Here is a 19937-nt window from a genome sequence, read left to right on the forward strand (position 1 = left end):
TGAAGATCATAGGTGGGCATTATGTTACAAACCTACATAGGTTCATGCAGGAAGTAAGGCTAGAATTACTGATGACTCATTTCAGGCAGAATCTGGTTCTTTCTTTTGGGAGACAACTCCATGTATTGTGCACCTTGATCTTAGAAACCTTGCAGACCTTTTACATTCACAAACAGCTTACAAACTACATGAAAGGTAATATCAGAAAAAGTATAATAGGGGCACTTTTATTTATAGATATCCTGATGTTCACAAAAGTTTCATTGTGAAAAAGGATGGTCATTGTGAATGGATTACAGGCACAATTAAGCGATTTGTGAGGGTTTAAATATCAGTGAAGGCTCACACCAAAGTGAGATGATCAGAAGTTTGGCCAAGGTCGAATAATATACTGATCATACAACTCCAGTTAGTAATAAATCATACCTCACCTCCCCATTCACTAATTAATCATGCTAATATAATGGCATTTATGACATACATAGGTCTATGTTCTTGTTGTGTGTGTGTGTATATACAGTGTATTCCTTATCTGGGGGATTAGTAGTTAGTAATTCACCCTATTAAATTTTTTTAAATAATTCTGTCCAAATAACCTTATTGCGTAATCTCATTTTTCTCATCCCTATGGGTAAATGTTAATGCAACCTCTTAATATGACAATCACTCATGCAAAAAAGAGAGCAGTAAAGCATGAGAGGGCAGACATACAGTTATATAGCAAAGAACACCGAGCTCAGAATGTGCTCTAAAGTCACGAAATGCACAACTTGCATGCACACCCACGCATCTATTTTCAAAATGCCCTGAGAATCAAAAGACTTGGCCCTGTGAAGTGCACTTCTAAGTTCTGCTGGGTTAGCCATGTTGTGTCTGCCATGCCCTCTTGTTGAGCACAAATGAAAAAGGGATTTGAATGTTTTCTCTGAGGGTCTACAGTCGGCCAAGGGCAGTTAATACATGAGGCAACTTATCCAATTTCAGAGAAGGTGTCAGGGCAGAAGGAATTAATAAATCCACAATATGATAAAAAAAAAAAAAAAAGAAGAAAGAAAGAAACAGCCTAGCCATCCATTTCAATCTTGACAGTGAAGCAAAATCAACAACGGCAGATCTTTAAATGTAATTTGACATGTTACACTGATGCCTTCCCTCACAATACACAAATGTGAATTACCAACATACCTTATTCAGGGTAGATGGCATTTTAAATTTAATGGATTCAATATATTGTTTTGTCTTTAGGTTCTAGCTCTTTTCTAATATTTACAACTCATGTTTTCATTTTCTTGTCCACTGGAAATTTGCAGAACTACACATTTGACATTTATCTGGCTGAATGGTTGATACATAACAGTAATATACTGACTCTTATCTATCCCTCAAAACCTTATTTCCGCTTGTGTCATATGAAATATGCTGTTTACCCTGACTAATGTCTATTACACTTGAGTATCATAGTGCTTTGAATAGTGCCACTATTCTCCCTCAGACTCACACACTTTGCAGGTTAGTTTACCATTTACTGAGAAAGTATCCTCTGAATGACTTGCAAATAAGAAATACTGTATTGCAACATGAGGCTGTGATATTCTAACCAACAAGATTTATGATTGCTTTTATTCAACAGTTCAATAAACAAGAAATTACGTACATTAAAGGACAAGTTCGGTATTTTACACTTAAAGCCCTGTTTTCAGATCGTTTCTGATGAAATACAATGGTTAAGATTGAAATTTGGACAAATGCTGCTGGCCCGAGAATTTTCGGTTTCTGTGGTAGCACCCCCCCCCCCCCCCCCCCCCCCCACCTCCACAATGGTTGCATAGGTGCACTGGAATAATCCTTCCTAAAACGCATTAAACTTTCGTTTACAAAGACGTGAAACTCACCGAGTGGTCAGGGGTGTTCACTGATATGCTCACACAAAAATCGCTGCTAAAGATGCTTTCCAACAGGTTTTATCGTAGTTTTTGTCCAACTCCCTTGACTTGTATTGGATGAAAAACTACGATAAAACCTGTGCACCTATGCAACCATTGTGGAGGTGGGGGGGTGCTACCACAGAAACCGAAAATTCTCGGGCCAGCAGCATTTGTCCAAATTTCAATCTTAACCGTTGTATTTCATCAGAAACGATCTGAAAACAGGGCTTTAAGTGTAAAATACCGAACTTGTCCTTTAACCATACACTACATTTTATAGCTTTGTCTATTTTTGTTTTGTTAATGAAAATAGTTCCAAATGAAGTCAAATCACCGTATCCAAGCAACACGCCATTGTTATAGGTGCGGCACAATTCACAAACCTATGCACCAAATATCTTTGCACATCCCTATTTTTTAAATTCATATGCAACGACATCCACGACGATCCAATCACTTCCCGATGGACAAAATCAAGTCCCGTCCTACATTTTTTTGCTTGTTCAAGAAGCCGTCTCACTCAGACAACACTTTACAAAAGGGAAGACAAAACTGTTGTAACTTCCGTTTCATGCCGACTTTAAGCCCAAATGTTAATACAGACAATATCCTCTCTCTACTGTAGTCTAATCCATGTGTCTAAACTTGTAGGCTTTCAATTGGATGAGCTTTACGGAGCTAACATGATTGGTAATTGGAATCCCCTTTAATCACAGGGGAATTCTCAACTTTACATTGTTGAATAAAGTTTTAAGATTTAATTATATGATTTCCCTCATTTGCATATATGTCTCTGCTCCAAAGAACCGAGGCACAGTGCTTTTAGGCTTTTAAAGCAGTACCGAGTATCATTTCAGATATTTACCACTTTCAGTGGAGATATGCAAGTGTATGTCTCCCTGTCCTTTCTCTGAAACATCAGTTGGTTGTGTGTCTCTAGTTTATGTGTCCTCAGCAGGCTTGGGAGGGTTACTTTAAAAATGTATTCCGTTACAGTTACAAATTACTTCATAAAAAAAGTATTCAGTAACGTAATCCAAGTACTATAATATGAAAGTAATGTAACTGATTACTTTGGGATTACTTCAAGGTCACGTATATAAATAAAGTCAAGCAAGAAGAAATATTATTAAACAAATTTTTTTTATTTTTTTTTTATTAAGAATTTGGTCCAGTGTACAATATTTGCTAAATATACACACATGCCTGAATATATATTTATGTAAAGGGCTATACAGACATCTAGTGGCTAATGTATGGTATTACAGATTATTTTGTTTTATTTTTAACTAATTTTAAACAAAAAAATTAAAACACAACATTTAACATTTTTACACAATCTACATATTAGTTTATTTTAAAATAGGCCTACTTGTTGACTAAAGCCGTGATCTTTCTTAATTTGCCTGACTGGACGTGGGGCGTTGGCAGTGGGAGTTCCCCTACAGTACGTTACCTAGACAGCGAACATCCCGTTACGTGAGAAGAGATTAAGAAAGGACATTTTGGGTACTAAAAAATCTACTCTCCTAATTTCTACAAAATAGCAGCGGAATTTCCATGAATTAAAAGCGATTTTACCCGCAGGCGGCATCGTTTCTACTAGCAGCAGTGATTCACTCTGTGTCTGGAGGAGATTGTAGAAAGCTGTTATTTGCACATGCACCAGCGCGTGGCACACGTGAGTCATTACTGGCAACAGAACCAGGAACTACTGTATAATCAAGCAGCGCTTAATATAGTGTTATTATGCCAAAATACTTATTTATTTAGTTTTAAATGAAACCATTGTAATCCTGAAAGTATCCCCCCTTTTTTCGTTGCAGCCCGTTCTCATCCTAGGGCGTCATATATTGACGCTTTTGACATTTCGTCTACATCGAACGCACATGGCACCCTTTAGCGTCAATATGAGACGCAGATAGAAACGGGCCAGAAGGCGCCTCCTAGCGGTCTAACCCTATCCCTACACTACACCTAAACCTACCCATAACCGAACAAAGCTCTGTGCGTGTCATATTGACGCTAAAGGGTGCCATGTACGTTCGATGTAGACGAAATGTCAAAAGCGTCAGTATTATGACGCCCAAGGATGAGAATGCGTTGCTTTTTTCAAAATGTAACTATAATCTGATTACTATGTTTTTTTACGTAACTGTAACGGATTACAGTTACTGGATTTTTGTATCCTGATTACATAACGCCGTTACATGTATTCCGTTACTCCCCAACCCTGGTCCTCAGCCTCTGCTAACAGCCCTCCGTTTCTAACGTGATATGACAGCGCAATTTCAGTGAATCTGCTGGGTGATGCATGCTAGAATGTTGCAAGTTTATTCAGCAACAGACCCAGAGAGTAAAGTTCACTCACATCACGTTACATCACATCAGCCAGAATACACCAGTTCATTCATTTGCCACAGACTGGCAATAAACTATCATAGTCAACAAGAAAAAAAAAGTAAAGTTTAAAATAATGAGGGCTTAGTTTTTATTGTGTGATGGCCTTTGGACAGGCACTGAAAATGCTCTTTCTGGGTACACTGCACTTGAGGTCTTTGAGCTTGTTAAGTGTTGAGACAATTGCTGAGGTTTCTCCGTGGGGAATAATAATATTGCTGCAGAGACACAATGTCCTGCCAACCATAAGACATCTCACTACCACGGCACACAAGAGGTCTCCAGGGATTCGTATTGCAATCATTTGCTCTGCTTGGTGGTCTGTCTGGCAATTGATGTTGCACTAGCTTATACTATTTGTTATCCTGCCCTCTTTATCTACATATATGTTTTGCATGTTGCAGCATAAAATCACATGTAAATAAATTTCATCTCCCACACTGTCAGACTTGTGCATGTTGTAGAAATATTAAAGCAATACGTAACGCATAGATTACAGCCTGGAAAGTACTGTGTAATTAAGACGAATTTACAGTGTAACTTTTGGTAATTATAGTGTACCTATAAAGTACTTGCATGTAATTATAAGGGAACAATATGTAAAGTTTGGGGAATAAAGGGGTAACAACCAGGAGAACAAAAAAAATAAGCATACTGTAAGTATTATATAATTTAGGGGTAGGCTTCTTATTCTACTATTATGATATAACAATTTGGGAGCAATTTAGCGTGAACATCCACTGCATATCTTTTTGTAATAATTGTGTACCAATACATATTTTATAGGCTTTTTAAAAATGACAGGGTACATATCTATGCATTTAAACTTTTTTTTTTTTTTTTTTTTTTTAGCAAAAGTGCAGATGTTTAAGTTTGGGCTTACATGTTTCAATGCAAGTAAAGCTAAAACTATTGCAATTTTTTTTAAATACTGGGATATATACTATTTTTCCATGTAGTTACAGGTTAAGTGGTGCGTGTTACCCTCTTGTTTCATATAGTTACAGGGTAAGTGTGACATTGCAGGCCGTAAATTTAAGTGGTGTTTGTTACCCTCTTGTTCCATGTAGTTACAAGGTAAGTACAATAAAAAATACATACACACAATCTAATATCCGTGACTCAGAAACCTTTATTTGAAAAATAACATTACAGTTGGTCTGAAGAGATAGTCTACAGTTTAAAAAGTTTAAAATATTGTAATTTTTCTTATCGTTTCCCTTCAGAAGACATTGATCCATCCATTGGGGTCGTATGGATTACCACAGTTATTGCAGTATGTGCTGTTTGATGCTCCAACTTTTAGGAACACATGAGCTTGCATTATATGTATTCCCAGAGATGTATTTTAAATTTTTCTAAAACCTTCATTTGTGTTAATCTGAAGAAGGAAAGTCATATACATCTCGGATGGCATGAGGGTAAAAGCATTTTCTTATAAAACATTCATCAGTGGAAAGAAAGAAAAAGAAGAAGAGGAACAAGAGGATGAAGCCAAACAAGAGAAAAAATGGGGTACAAAACTTTCTGTCAAGGCTTAAGCATTTGAAATTAATTGTTGATTAAAAATAGCAGTTTTAAACGAAAAATAAGTGTTCTGAATTAAGTTGTTTTTCAAATAAAGGGTTCCGAATAAGATTGTGTATGTATTTTTATTGTACTTACCCTGTAACTACATGAAACAAGAGGGTAACAAGCACCACTATAAAACAAGAGTATCTTTCCCCAATATTTAAGCAAAAGTTGCAATAGTTTGTTTTCAGTGCACTTTTGTTGTTTTTGTTTGATTCCTGTATAAATGCATAAATATGTACCCTGTAATTTTTTAAAAGCCTATACACAATGTTTTTGTACACTATTATTACAAAAAGGTATGTTCTTGCTAAATTGCTCCCAAATGTAAGATTGTTGAATCATAATAGGAGAATAAGTACCCCTTAGTTATATAATACTTACAGTATACATTTTTTTTTCTTTTTTTTTCTCCTGGTTGTTATCCCTTTATTCCCCAAACTTTACATATTGTTCCCTTATACTTACATGTAAGTATTTTATAGGTACACTATAATTACCTAAAGTTACACTGTAAAATCGCTTTAATTACACAGTACTTTCTGAGCTGTAAGCTAAAGCATTACCAATCAATAGCCTTTATTCAGTTGGGGCACAGTATTTACTGTAACAGGTATAACATAAGGGTTTGAGAGGGCAGGAGAAAATAAGTCCTGAGTGTATGGGGATAATAGTGTTGTGAAATCACTGCAATGTGCTTCTCATGTCTTTTTGTTTTGTTTGTTTTTTTGTTTTTTATTGCATCCTACTGATCTGAATTTGGCTATATGTATTACCCTCACAGTTCAAATAGGCTAGCGACTAATTCATTTATTTTATTTTATTTATTTAATGTACATATTGTATTACTCATTCTGTTTACTGTTGGTCTATACACTAATGGTATTTCTAGTGGCAGATTCCCCATCTGAGTTTGGTTCTTCCTGAGTTTTTTTCAACATTTGTAACTATAACTGTGTGATGTTGTTTAAACAAGAAGTTAACAGAGATTAAGTCACATTTTAGACACAATATTGCTAGTTTCTTTGTCTATTGTCCATAGCAGAACTAAACTAAATGAAAGACATTCATTTATTTTTTATGAATCTGTGTGTGAATGATTAATTGTGTTCGAAATAGTGTATCACTGTAGCATATGTCTACTATTCCTACCGTATCTAAATAAAATATAGCGAGAGTTGTATTACGGTATTCCATGCATAGTCCCTTGTTTCGTTCCTGAATGATTCCGTGTTTTAGAGCAAACCGCTAGAGTGATTGATTTACTGGCGTACCAATATAACCCGCAGAAAGAGTCAGTGAAGATAACTGGCTTTATTTTAAAGTGTGTGGTGGTGGAAGTATCATTTCCCATAGCCATTATAGTGGATGTACTGTATATTTTATACTTGATGAATGTGTTATTTTCTTTATTCTATCTCACATGGGTCTCCTGTAGCTTATTTCTTGTTTGATATTTGAGAATAAGCTCTGTTATTTGTTCTGCACACTTTTATTAATTCAGTAAATTCACTGATTTGAACAGCTTCGCTTAATAACTTTAGAGCCAGCGGAAGATTTCCTTCTTTGTTTAAAAAGGAGTGGCAAGGTCTTAAAGTGGCCTCATTTTATATCTTTCCTCCAGACAGTATTAAATTAATTAGCATAAAATATCTCCATCTGCTACCCAATCAAAACTGTAAAGATATTGGTTGCATTTTCTACACTGGCCAACTAATATACTGCCTTAATTCTCATAACATTTGGTACAAAAGTGATGGATAGTCCTCTTGTAAATAATTATTCAAGATCTTTCCATTTAGAGGGTGATTAACAGAAAAAATTGTCTGATTTATGACCCTAAGCATCTGGACTGGCTTGTGCTTCCTGTGACTTAACATCTGTGTTGCCAGGTCAAAAACAACCCTACTATTCAAGTGGGACCACGTCATTTTCAAGACTAATGCACTGAAAATGAGCACAGAACTGCACATCCAGGATACTCCTGGAGGTCTGCCAACAGTTGTTCAACTCTTGCCAAACTCCCTCGTTCTTGCAGTCTCTTTTACACGCTAGTTTCTCAAACCTCCCATTGCTAAATGTGCTAAACGAACTCGAGTGAGCCAATTTACTCAGATTTCCTGTATTTGTAAAGCCCTTCAAGTGAGATTACATTGTAGCTGAACAGACAAAGATTTACACTGCAAAGATAAACATAACAGACAGTGTGACCTTCTTCTGCTTTCATTGCATGCCAACATGATACCCAGACACTCCTACAAATCCTCATAATCTCATTGATTTAAAGTTCCATTGCTTCTTTTCTCTTGCAGGTGGTTAACAAAAATTTCAAGCACCCCAGGAATTCCATGGATGTTAGTTGTTGTGTGCCACCTAGGCTTTGGATTCATCGCTTCTTTACCTTCACCATAAAAGTCACCTGTGTCCATCTTTGCATCTAAAGATTGTTCCAATGCTCATGGGGAACTGCCTGCTGCTGTTCCTCTGGTGCCTCTTAGACAAAAGCTTTGTTTCTCCCCTCCACTCTTCATCCCAGAGCAGGATGGGGAAGGAGCAGCACAGGAACCTGATGGCACATAGGAAACATGGCATGATGGGAGTTCACAGAGTCAAGAGAGGATGGGTGTGGAACCAGTTCTTTGTTTTGGAGGAATACATGGGATCTGATCCACAGTATGTCGGAAAGGTAAGAAGAAAAAAATATTCTCAGAGCCGAGGCTTTGGGCCAAGGGTATTGAGAATAGATTGAGAATAAAACTGTGGGGGAGTTCAAAGGCTTGAACTAGAACTCGCTGCTTCTAGTTATTCTTATTCTTCTTTTATCTTCACTTCTATGTTCATGACCAGCTTTTGGTTGCTTGAAAGTAAATATTCTCAACCGCATAACATGGTTCATGGTTTGAGCAACCAGATGGTGCAGTTGAGATAGAGAAAAAAGTGTTATCATAAGATAAAGATAAATATAATGTTGGAGAACTTTTTAGCAATGCATTGAAATTTGCATATTTGTCCGTAAAGTTTACATTAATTTTTACATTCAGATTTATGCTGAAACATACAAAATGGATGAATTGAAAGAATCTTAAATATAAACATACACATTTGTATTAATAATTTATATTATATTTGTATAACCTGTTACATAAATGTAAAAAAAAAAGAAATGCAACATGGAACATAGAAATATTTAAATGTTTACATTTCTGAATATAATAAAGAGAGGAGAATCTACATTAATATATATATATATAGATCATTGTTTCTAACTGCAGTATGATTGCGTCATCAACTTGGGTCCTCCGTGTGTTATAAGCTAGTGGCAGATGCTTACCATTTTAGCTAGGCAACAACCATATGTAGATGCCACATTCGACCGCTCCAGACACATCAGTGTGCCCGCCATCTTGGAACGGTCAGCATGTTGTCACTCACAGTTAGAAATATAGGCAAATGAGGAATCTATGTATATATATCTATGGGTACCAACTCTGGAGAAGACAGCAGTTTTAAGGTGTTATTTTAAAATTTACCACCAAATAACAGATTGACAAAGACGTTTGATTACCGTAGATTTGCAAAAGAAGCGAAGAATGCTAGCTGCTTTCTGGAGGTAATTTATTCAAAGCTGCGGAGTAATGCATTAAACTTTAGTAGGTGTGTCTAAAAACATACACCAACTTCCGTGAGTTAGTATGTATGTTTCATACCAAACTGCAAACTGTACCAGAGTTCACAACACATGAACTGCCCTGACCAAAGCGGTTCACTTCGGAAGTTAAAGGGTTAGTTCACCCAAAAATGAAAATTATGTCAGTAATTACTCACCCTCATGTTGTTACAACCCTGTAAGACTTTCGTTCATCTTCGGAACACAAATTAAGATATTCTTTATAAAATCTGAGAGCTGTCTCACTCCTTCATAGGCCGCTAATTGCATCTGCCGGCCCAGAAAAGTTAGTAAAGACATTGTTAAAATAGTCCAAGTAACTGCAGTGGCTCAACCATAAGTTTATCAAGTGACAAGAATACTTTTTGTGTGCAAAAAAACTTTATTCAATCATTCATTTTCTTCTGTGTGGGCCTCTGACGTGAGTTCACAAGAGCGCCACGACGCATGGGCGAGAACTGAGAAGATGACGCTCACGATCATTTGATGGGAAAGTGTGAAAGGTAAGCCATTCATTTTGCGGCATTGGTAAGGCACTTTTACGTTTTCTCGTTGGTTTCTCACGATTCGGACATCCAGAAAATGCACAGTTTAGAACCAATATAAACACTACATTGAGACCCATCTGCGCCATCTTCTCAGTTCTCGCACATGCGTTGTGGCGCTCTCGTGAACTCACATCAGAGGAAAACGAATAGTTGAATAAAGTCGTTATTTAAGGTTTTTTTGCACACAAAAAGTATTCTTGTCGCTTGATAAAACTAAGTTTGAGCCACTGTAGTCACTGAGACTATTTTAACGATGTCTTTACTAACTTTTCTGGGGCGGCAGATATCAATTACCTAGCAGCCTATGAAGGAGTGATCCAGCTCTCAGATTTCATCAAAAATATCTTAATTTGTGTTCCAAAGATGAAAGAAGGTTTTACGGGGTTGGAACAACATGAGGGTGACTGACAGAATTTAAATTTTTGAGTAAACTAACCCTTTAAATTTCGGAAAACTGGATTTTACACCAACCAAACAAACTGACAATCTTATGTCTGTGGACTTGGGTCCACAACATCATCTTTTCTGTTCATGGGACATCTTCTTATGCAACAAAATTGTTACATTGTCAAACATAAAAATGTGGATGGTATAATCTAAAACCATTTAATTAGTATTCACAGCAAAGGGAGAAGGTTAAAAGGGCTCCTTATTGGATCCCAGGATGAAAATTCAATATCAAGGTCCTCTACAAAAGAGGTTGGAATTGAGCACCTTCAGCTTAAATGGGATCAGAGTTAAATTGAATAGTCTGCAGTCAATGCAAGAGCAATCAGTGTGGCCTAACTGAGAGCTGTCTGTGTGGATGTACATCGCGAGACTGGAGCTTGTCGCAGGCATGTTCACAACCACATGCCACCTCTACTTCTGTGGCTGCAACACATTGAAAAACAACTCACTCTTCTTCACTCAAGATCAGTCAAATGTCATGGAAGAGCCTTGCCTGTAACCTCTGATTTATATAACCTGAGCACAGCAGTAGAAAGAGCTAATAAAGCTTTAATTGCAAACAAACATGTTAGCCTGTCACTATAAATAGAGTTTGTTTGCTATTACCTCCTTTAACTTGGGTCACTGGAAGAATATGGCTTACAGGCTACTTATGCATTGCATGGATGATGCACATGTTGGCTTCAAATGAGCAAGCTGCTATTTAAAGAGAAATTGTTAACAATTGTTAATATTTTATAAATCACTGTTATTTTATCATTTCCAACTAAGTGAATAAAATTAATTAAGATGAAACAGTCTGTTAAAATGAAACAATGCAAGAGAGCCTGTTTGATTATTGCTGTAAAGCTATTCCTGAATAATTGTTGTGAAAATGTAGGTACATTTGTGCAGTTAATTTAGTAGCCTAGTGTTAGTTATTTCCCAGCACTGATGTGTGACGGAAGTTTAAATTCACTGCCTGACACACTGCAAACTTCACATTGTAGGTCCCAGTACATTTTCATTAGACCATAACACTTTAAACTTTGCAATTGTGGCTTCACACCTGCCATAGCTGTAATTATTAGTTGGGGAAGAGAAGACTGTGATCAGAGCTGGCACCATGAGAAAGTATAACACATTCCATCACATAATGTTTGAGCTGCTGCCACAATTAAAGTGACACCACATGAAATGTTACATCAAAGTTACATGACAGGAAAAGCTTAATTAGAGCAAGAAAGAAAAGGAATGTGATGAAAATATTCATTGTGCACTTTGTGTTTACACTGTACATTGTGCATTATAGGCTTCTCTCAATGCAGTTATATCCTGATTCAAAATTAATGGGTCAGTCTGAATAAATGGATGATCATATAACTTGGTGTGCTACCTGGTGTAACAGTCCGAACGGCCTATTTGCTGGTTGTGGTCAAATAATGTGGTGCTGAATCCAAGAAAGCCTTTAATTGGATTCTAATTTGAATGTTTTGCAGAGTTGCTACAATTATTTTGTGAATAAATTACAATTATTATTGCAGATACACCAACAATTACACTAAAGTGGATTAAGAATCGCAATCTTTTTAATTCTAGCAATCAGATAATTTCTCAACTCTTGACATTTCTTTATTGCTGACAAATTTACCAATTTACTATATCAAATGTGTCTGCAAGTTTTCTTTTTGTCTTTATTTTTCAATGTGAAGCAAGGAATACTTCTTGTTTGCCCTTTGCAGTGAGGATATATTACCCCACTGTCACATTTTCTTTCCAAGTATGACCTTTTCAGTCGAAAATAACTCTTCTTGATAGCCTTGACTTTTTTCTGGGTATTTTTCTGTCAACACTCAGGATTGTCCTTACCTCTAAACACATTTTGTGAGACCATGTACTGTTATACAGCCATTTGCGGTCACCATTTTAGGATAGTGTATTCTTAATGTATTGGCCTCATTGGCATTCATAAAAGATTAGTGATATTGAACTGTTTGAACTATAACTTGACACAGATTAGCTCTTTCAATACTGGGTTGAAGCTCATGGATTATCTACTATCTGCTAATGTGAATCATTTGATGGCCTGTTCCCGATCTAATGTACTTTTATTATTAGTTACCCTGTCATGCAGGAACATGGCAGGATTTAGCAGTACAGAGTTCTTCTTCCATTTTGATAATGTTGTTTCCTTTCACATTACATCAGTGATTTATTTTTCACTTCAGAGTAATAATTCGATAACTTCAAACTATCCTTTCTATCCAGTCAGAGGATCAAACTCTGTTTCGCCAGTTGATAAATTCGGTGTTTCCTTACGCTTCCTCTGAGTTGAAAAGATAACGGTTTCCCTCAACACTCTATTATCTTAGGATCCTTATGTTTTGTGATCTTTTATTTAGTAGTTTTTTTTTATTTTATTTTTTTATCTTGTCTGAAAAAAGAAAATTATATAAAACCTCCAGTAAAGCCATTATATTTTCAGCTGAAGAATATCCATGCTGTAAATAAATCAATGTTGTTGAGCCGCTAACATAAAATAAATAATGAAGGTTATCCACATCAATCCTCTTTGGACATGCTTAAACTGTATGGGTAATGATATGCCACCCACATGTTAGCCAACATGTAGTCACATGATCAGAGATTGAAATAGGATTGGTTTGGTTAGGCCAAATCTGATTTACTGTAAGTAAATGGATTACAATAAAATTATCATTGGATATGCTACATTTGTGTTTAAAAATGATTATGTCTTGTAACACAAATGTCTCCTACTTTTGCTTGCTGATTTTGTATTTACATATATTTGCATTTGTTTACAGTTGGTAATTAGAAATAATTTACTCACCAGCTCCCAGTGAGATTTCTCATCGTCTCTTTTCACATTTCAGCTTCACTCTGACCTGGATAAGGGAGATAGTATGGTGAAGTACACTCTCTCAGGTGAAGGAGTTGGCTCTATTTTCACCATCGAGCCGAGCACCGGAGACATCCATGCCTTAAGGAGCCTGGACAGAGAAGAGAAGCCTTATTACACACTGAGAGCGCAGGCTGTGGACGTGTTCACGGGCAGACCCTTAGAGCCCGAGTCGGAGTTTATTATCAAAGTCCAGGATATCAATGACAATGAGCCAAAGTTCCTGGAGGGCCCATACTCGGCCAGCGTCCCAGAGATGTCACCCATCGGTGAGCTTACTTCTCATTATGTCCCAGATGGTTGGGTGTTTGATACTGAGGGAAAATCCTGGCCTCAAAGCATGTTGCTTTTAAGTACGTCTTGATGTGATGATTTGAACTCTTCTTCTTTATTGTTCACATACATATTCAAGGTCAGTGAAAGATGTTAGGCATTAGTCTGTTTGTGCTAGTAATTAACTGCACTGAATTATTTATCCCTGCTGCAAAAACAGCTTAAACCAGCCTAAGGTGGCTAGTAGGTCTCCCAGCCTGGCCAAGCTAGTTAAGCTGGTCTGTTTTGATGGTTTTAGAAGGCTTTTGGGCACTTTTCAGCTGTCCAGGCTGGGAGACCAGCTGGCCAGACAACTAATCCCAAATGCTGTTGAACACTGCGTTTCCCCTTAAAAAAAACATTCACAATTCTCAATTATTCTGACTATTATATTTCTAAACAACATTCTGAATTGATCACTTTCAAGGCCTTTTTCATTTTTAGATTAGCACCCAAGTTCAATAGATGAACATCTATGCAGCCTATACTCACTTTTTTTTTATAGTATACATTTGCAAGAAAAGATATGATTTGGTTAGTTAAAAAAGTATGACAAATAAGCAATGTATAGGCTACTGCTTTAAATTTGTTATGAAGAAGAAGTAGCAACACATCTGTGTTACAAATTATCAAAAAAAGAAAAAATGGGTGAGGACTTGGTTCTATCAATTAATTGTTGATTTGATTCTATAATGTGGGAATTGCACTCAAAAGAATGCAAGCTTACAGTCAATTGTGAAGGGTTGGGGTTTAAGCGAACTAAATGATTGTAAAAGTCTGGTATACATCACCAGAGAATTGTTTTTTCCTTAAGGTCGAGTTATGACATTTTGCTTAAACATTACGAGGTCACAAAAAGAAGAAGAAAAAAAACATATTCATGATGGATGAACAATATACATGCATTTATCAAATATATTTTGTGATTTTTTTTTTTATTTCATACCAACTTAATTTAATATAACATTAAATGCAACATTTGGACTACAAATGCAAAGAATGATAGAAAATGCCTTTGTGCTATGTCATTCTTCTGCTCTTCATATATTCATATTTACATCATAGTGGAATCTAATGTGAAGTACAAATGTATATTAACCTATCATTATTTATCTTTACTGCTTTTAATAAACGTTGTTCTGAAGCAGCTTTACAAAGTATACTGCTTTACAACTTCCAGTGAGCAAGCCATAAGCGACACTGACAAGGAAAAACTCTCTGAGATATTTAAGCTGATGTGGAAGAAACCCTTGGAGGATCCAAGACTCAGCAAGGAGTCCTTTCTCCTCCGGCTGACACATGATTAAACAAATTGAGACAAACATAAACCATAAATCTGTTACACAATGCATGCCTATTTACAATTGCAGTATGATCATTTAGCTTTTCTTTTAAGGGAAGTATCTCAGGATTATTAATATAGTCTGTTTTCATCATTCTTTTTTTGCATGTGGAAATTCTTGTGGTCTCTTTCATGATCAGGCACATGTGTGACGCAAATAACCGCTACTGACGCTGATGACCCCACTTATGGGAACAGCGCGCGGATTGTGTACAGCATCCTTCATGGGCAGCCCTACTTTTCTGTTGACCCCAAGACAGGTGAGGAATAGTTGATTTTTGGGTGGTTGTTAAATTTAACAAATGGTCTTTTGCATTCTAGTGAGTTGAACTCACCGCTCTGCTCAAAGCCTTTCTACGGCATTGCCTGTGGTATTTTATTCACCTTGCCATCATCTTCTGATCAAAAAGTAGCTCCTTTGAGAGGGGAGCTATTAGGACTGATTAGTCTTTTGAAGAATGTCAGAGGTTCGCCTTTTCGTGATGCAGCTCACAAAGGCATTGCAGCACAGATTAATGAAGGCCTGTTTAATTCTTCATATCGCTGTAGGTCTTTTACGTCCATCAGAAGAGAATCGTGCTGTTCTTAGAACCGAGGGCAAAAGTTTCATTGAGTTCAAGTTAACTTAATTATTAAGTAAATGTCACTTTATTATGTGTTTCGAAATGTACACAGTCTCAAAACTATTCTTGTTTTAGATTTGATGTCACTTTTGGAAGTTAAAACCAGCCCTTCAGATTAAAATTTATTAGATCGAGAAAAAACAGTTATTTTAAATGTTAATAAAAACATTTTGTATAACTCTTTTAATGGTGCAATATTCAGATGCAAAATAACACTGTCTTTTAGGGGCCATTCATACAGAATGTGTTTTTCCATTCCACTGCGCTACTTTTCCACTGTTTTTCAAAGTAAACACGCGCTAGATGGGCGTGAAAATGAAAGCTTTAGCGTAAGTTCTGCCAGGAAGACTGACATCTATCCAATCATCATGTGCTAATACTTGCAGTATAAAAGATCGGTACTTACCTATCTATGGCACTTACACGACTGAGTTTGCAGATGCTGACGCAAACAATTACCTCCATCCTCCCCACCACCACCAGGATGGTCCCTTCCCATACCTTCTGGGGGTTGGCTGCGCCCCTGCCTTCGTCTTCAGGCAGGAAATGCAGATTCTGCTACCCTCGGATTGCGCGCTACGGACGGGGCCTACGCCAAAGAACTTTATAAATATTTGCTTGCTGGGCTGTTAGCAAGACTCTCACGAGTCTTTCTGGTTGAACTGTTGTTCTCGTCTCTTGCAGCGTGAGAGACTTTTCAACTTTTCATTAAAAAAATCTGCCGCTTTTTTCCGTTCCACTGACCTACACCTTTCGAGTTTAACAGCAAAAACACGTTCTGTGTGAACACATCACATGCACACTCATTAAATACTTTAATATACTGCATACAGACCTAATAGCAAGTTACTAAATATGATAACAAACTCAAAAGCAACACTAAAAATTAAATTAGCAAATGGTTAAACCATATTATTCAGGAATGTAAATGAGACTGAACTACTATTTATTTGTATTTATTTTTTCATGTGTAGGCCTATTTGAACAAAATATCTATACTGGTTGATTACAATAAACTCTTCATTTAATTTTTTTTTTACCTATTAACTCTCTATCTTGACATTTTATTTATGCTAAAATTGGTATGTTCTTACATGCAAAGAACATTGCATTACTCTGTTTCTCTTTCTTTTTCTGTCTCAGGGGTCATAAGAGTTGCCTTACCTAATATGGATCGGGAGGTTAAAGAAATGTACCAGGTGGCCATACAGGCTAAGGACATGGGCGGTCAGCTTGGGGGCTTAGCTGGAACCACTACCATCAATATCACTCTACGTGATGTCAATGACAACCCACCGCGGTTTTCTAAAAGTATGCTCAAAAACAGATGTTTCTAGATTCAGGAATTATTATAGAACACCCTGAGGCTTACAGTATACTGTCAGCATTTCTATATCAGCAGCAGTTTATCCCTGGGGTTTATCTTAATGTGAATTTAATCTGGTTTGCTCTGTGGAAACCTTAAACATGAGTCCATTATTTGAATTGTTTAATTCAGTTATTGGCAGTCACTGATAGCAGAGAGGGGCTTTCTTTAAAACAGGGACTGAACAGTAATTCATGACCCGAGAAGAACCTCAGATTTACAATTGGCCATGATTAAGACCTCAAGGGCTCTTGCCAAACACAAACAACTACATAGAGTTTATTTTTTCAAATGTGATTAGCATTCCAAATCTTTTCTCCAGAGCTCCTGAAGTGATTAGAGGATGATTATTGTTAACTATGATGTCTAAATGTAGAGGGTTATGACTATTCCTAATTTGATCACTGATGAAGTTGTTTGTGAATTTCAACAGGTATCTTTCACTTGCGTGTTCTTGAATCTTCACCTGTGGGCTCATCGGTGGGAAGGGTCAAAGCTCATGATCTTGACTCTGGGAAGAATGCTGAAGTGGAATATAGCATCGTTGCTGGTGATGGGAGCTCCATGTTTGATATATACAGCAATAAGAACACACAAGAAGGAACAGTAATACTGAAAAAGGTAGAGTATGGCTTCTTGTAGTCATTTTCGGTCTCAGAAAAGTAAGATTAGGTATGTGGCTGTTTTTTACTGTATATTTACACTACCGTTCAGAAGTTTATTTTAAAATGCAATTTTTCTCATGGTGGCAACGCAGCCATTATTTCAGATGCGTTTTATTAATTTTTCATTTCCTTAAAAATCTTACTGTCCCTTTTGAACAGTATTTAACATTTATTTATTATTAACATTTTATAACGTTTATATTGGTTTATTTGTCATGTATTTCAACAGATGTTTTTCTTTCTTCTTTTGGTCGTATTTAAATATATGTGAAGATGAATGAGGATTGAGAGATATAGAGCTCCGGTTCTGGACTTCTGGGGGCCCTAAGCAAAACTTTATGAGGGGGCCCCTGTCGTTCATAAAAAAAACGAAATGACCCCCAACACCTTAATATGATCTTTCAGAGCAGTTTCAGTCAACAAACTGTGAGTTGAAACAGTCAGTAATAATACTATATAAAAATAAACAATAGGGCAAATACAATAGAAAAAAAATCCAATTAATACAAACTAATAATAGCCTATACAGAAATTGAATTTATAAAAATAAAAGTCTGTATAATCTTAATTAGGCAATTCTAAATTAAAAATACATTGATTCTTAATAAAGTTACTAAAGTTATTCAGTAAAGAGCAGTGAACTGTTGAACTCTTGTTTTCTTTTGTTGTTAACACTAAATGGCACAGACAGCAGGTTAGGCTGCTGTCACTTTGGGACCAAATTTACAGATCTAATATACTGACAAGAATTAGATTACTTACTTACCCAACTGTCTATGTTCACTTAAGACATAACTGAAAAACTTGGTGAAAACTCACCAAGACAGGCATTTTGACATATTTGAGTGCATTTGTCCATTTAAGCACACACCCAAAGCCCAAAGTAGCCTATTGTCTGTGTTTCGCTCCATCTCGGATCGCTCGGACAGAAAGCCGCCTGGGGAGCAGCATTTCTTTCGCAGCTCAATATGCTTTTAGCTTTTTGTTGTTCCTGTTTTTTTGTTTTTCTTTGTTTTTTGTTACATGATTTGACTGATATGGATGTTATGCAAAGGGCGACAGCATACCGCTTTAAAGGAAAGGAACGGAATGTGGCATCATGTTTTCAGAATAGTTGGAAGCCAAAATCAAAACTGAAACTATCACATCCCTAGTAATTAAATCATCTTTGAGAGCAAGGGGGCCCCCTGGTGGTTTGGGGGCCGTACGCAACTTGTATACTTTGTGTATAGGGAGGACGGAACTTCTACTGAGGAGATAGATTGTCAGAGAATAATGACTTAAATTTCTTTCTCATACAAATCTATTGACTAATAATATAGCGCACGAATATATAGCTTTTATTATCCATGAACCAGGAGCTCCTTTACCACACAGTAAGTTAATTCTTTGACAGCATTTGGATGTTTGTTTAGGCAATATTTATATTCTGGCTAAGGCCGGGTGACATCAGATGCAAATCACAATTCCATTTGCATCTCTTTTTCACACACGTGAATTCAAGGATGATAGCAATAACCCCTTGTGCTCCTTCATTCAGGGGCTTGTGTGTGTTTACCCGAGGTGAGTCATATCTTATTACTGGATGGCCATCCAAAGCATCCTTTATGAATAATGCATAAAGCCATAAAAGTGTGAATGCTTAACCACGCAATGCCTGCTCTTGGACTTATCAATTCATTATGTTCTTTGTGGTTGTCCTTAGAACATTACTTCCCCTTTCCTGTTTTGCCAACATGTGAAAAAAACAACAACATTATAATAAAAAAAATTATATATAATTTTTTGGGGGTGCTGACCTCTCAATACATTGTTTGAGTTTCCCCAAGAAAGTGCCCAATATTTTTTAGATTTAATGGACATGAATACATGAGTGCACCCATCAGAGCATCTATATCTTGATATGATGCGACAAGTAGAAATCCCCTCAGACACGCATGACCAATCATAGATGTGCTGGCTATAAATGCTTAGCTGAAACAAATGCCTTGGTAAAGGCGTGTGGATGAGGCTGGAGTGCTCTCATCCTCCAGGGAGTAGAGAGGTTACTATTTCATTACTCAAAGCTAGTGTAGTCTGTGGACACATAAAGACAGGCCACTGCTGCTATTCATCTCTCTGCAGCAGATGGAGAGATGCATATGAAGAATATAAAAGCATTTTAGGGG

General features: G+C 36.7%; 1 protein-coding gene and 1 long non-coding RNA gene across 3 annotated transcripts in view; one reads left to right on the forward strand and one right to left on the reverse strand.

Moving 5' to 3' along the window:
- The window catches only part of LOC309500614, a 552694-nt gene that overhangs the window by 179992 nt on the left and 352765 nt on the right, over positions 1–19937 (reverse strand). The window lies entirely within an intron of this gene.
- Positions 1–19937, forward strand: part of cdh12a (cadherin 12a) — a 51502-nt gene that overhangs the window by 4205 nt on the left and 27360 nt on the right. The window contains exons 2-6 of one of the 2 annotated variants that reach the window (XM_082172237.1): positions 8210–8583; positions 13436–13730; positions 15256–15375; positions 16882–17049; positions 17538–17725. In XM_082172237.1, coding sequence (XP_082028363.1) covers positions 8350–8583; positions 13436–13730; positions 15256–15375; positions 16882–17049; positions 17538–17725 — 1005 coding nt within the window. In that variant the 5' untranslated portion in view covers positions 8210–8349. Of the gene's footprint in view, positions 1–7151; positions 8584–13435; positions 13731–15255; positions 15376–16881; positions 17050–17537; positions 17726–19937 lie in introns of those variants that run through there. The other variant, XM_082172236.1, reaches the window with a different exon arrangement.

The sequence above is a fragment of the Leuciscus leuciscus genome, assembly GCF_965113295.1.
Source record: "Leuciscus leuciscus genome assembly, chromosome: 6".
Lineage (NCBI taxonomy): Eukaryota > Metazoa > Chordata > Actinopteri > Cypriniformes > Leuciscidae > Leuciscus > Leuciscus leuciscus.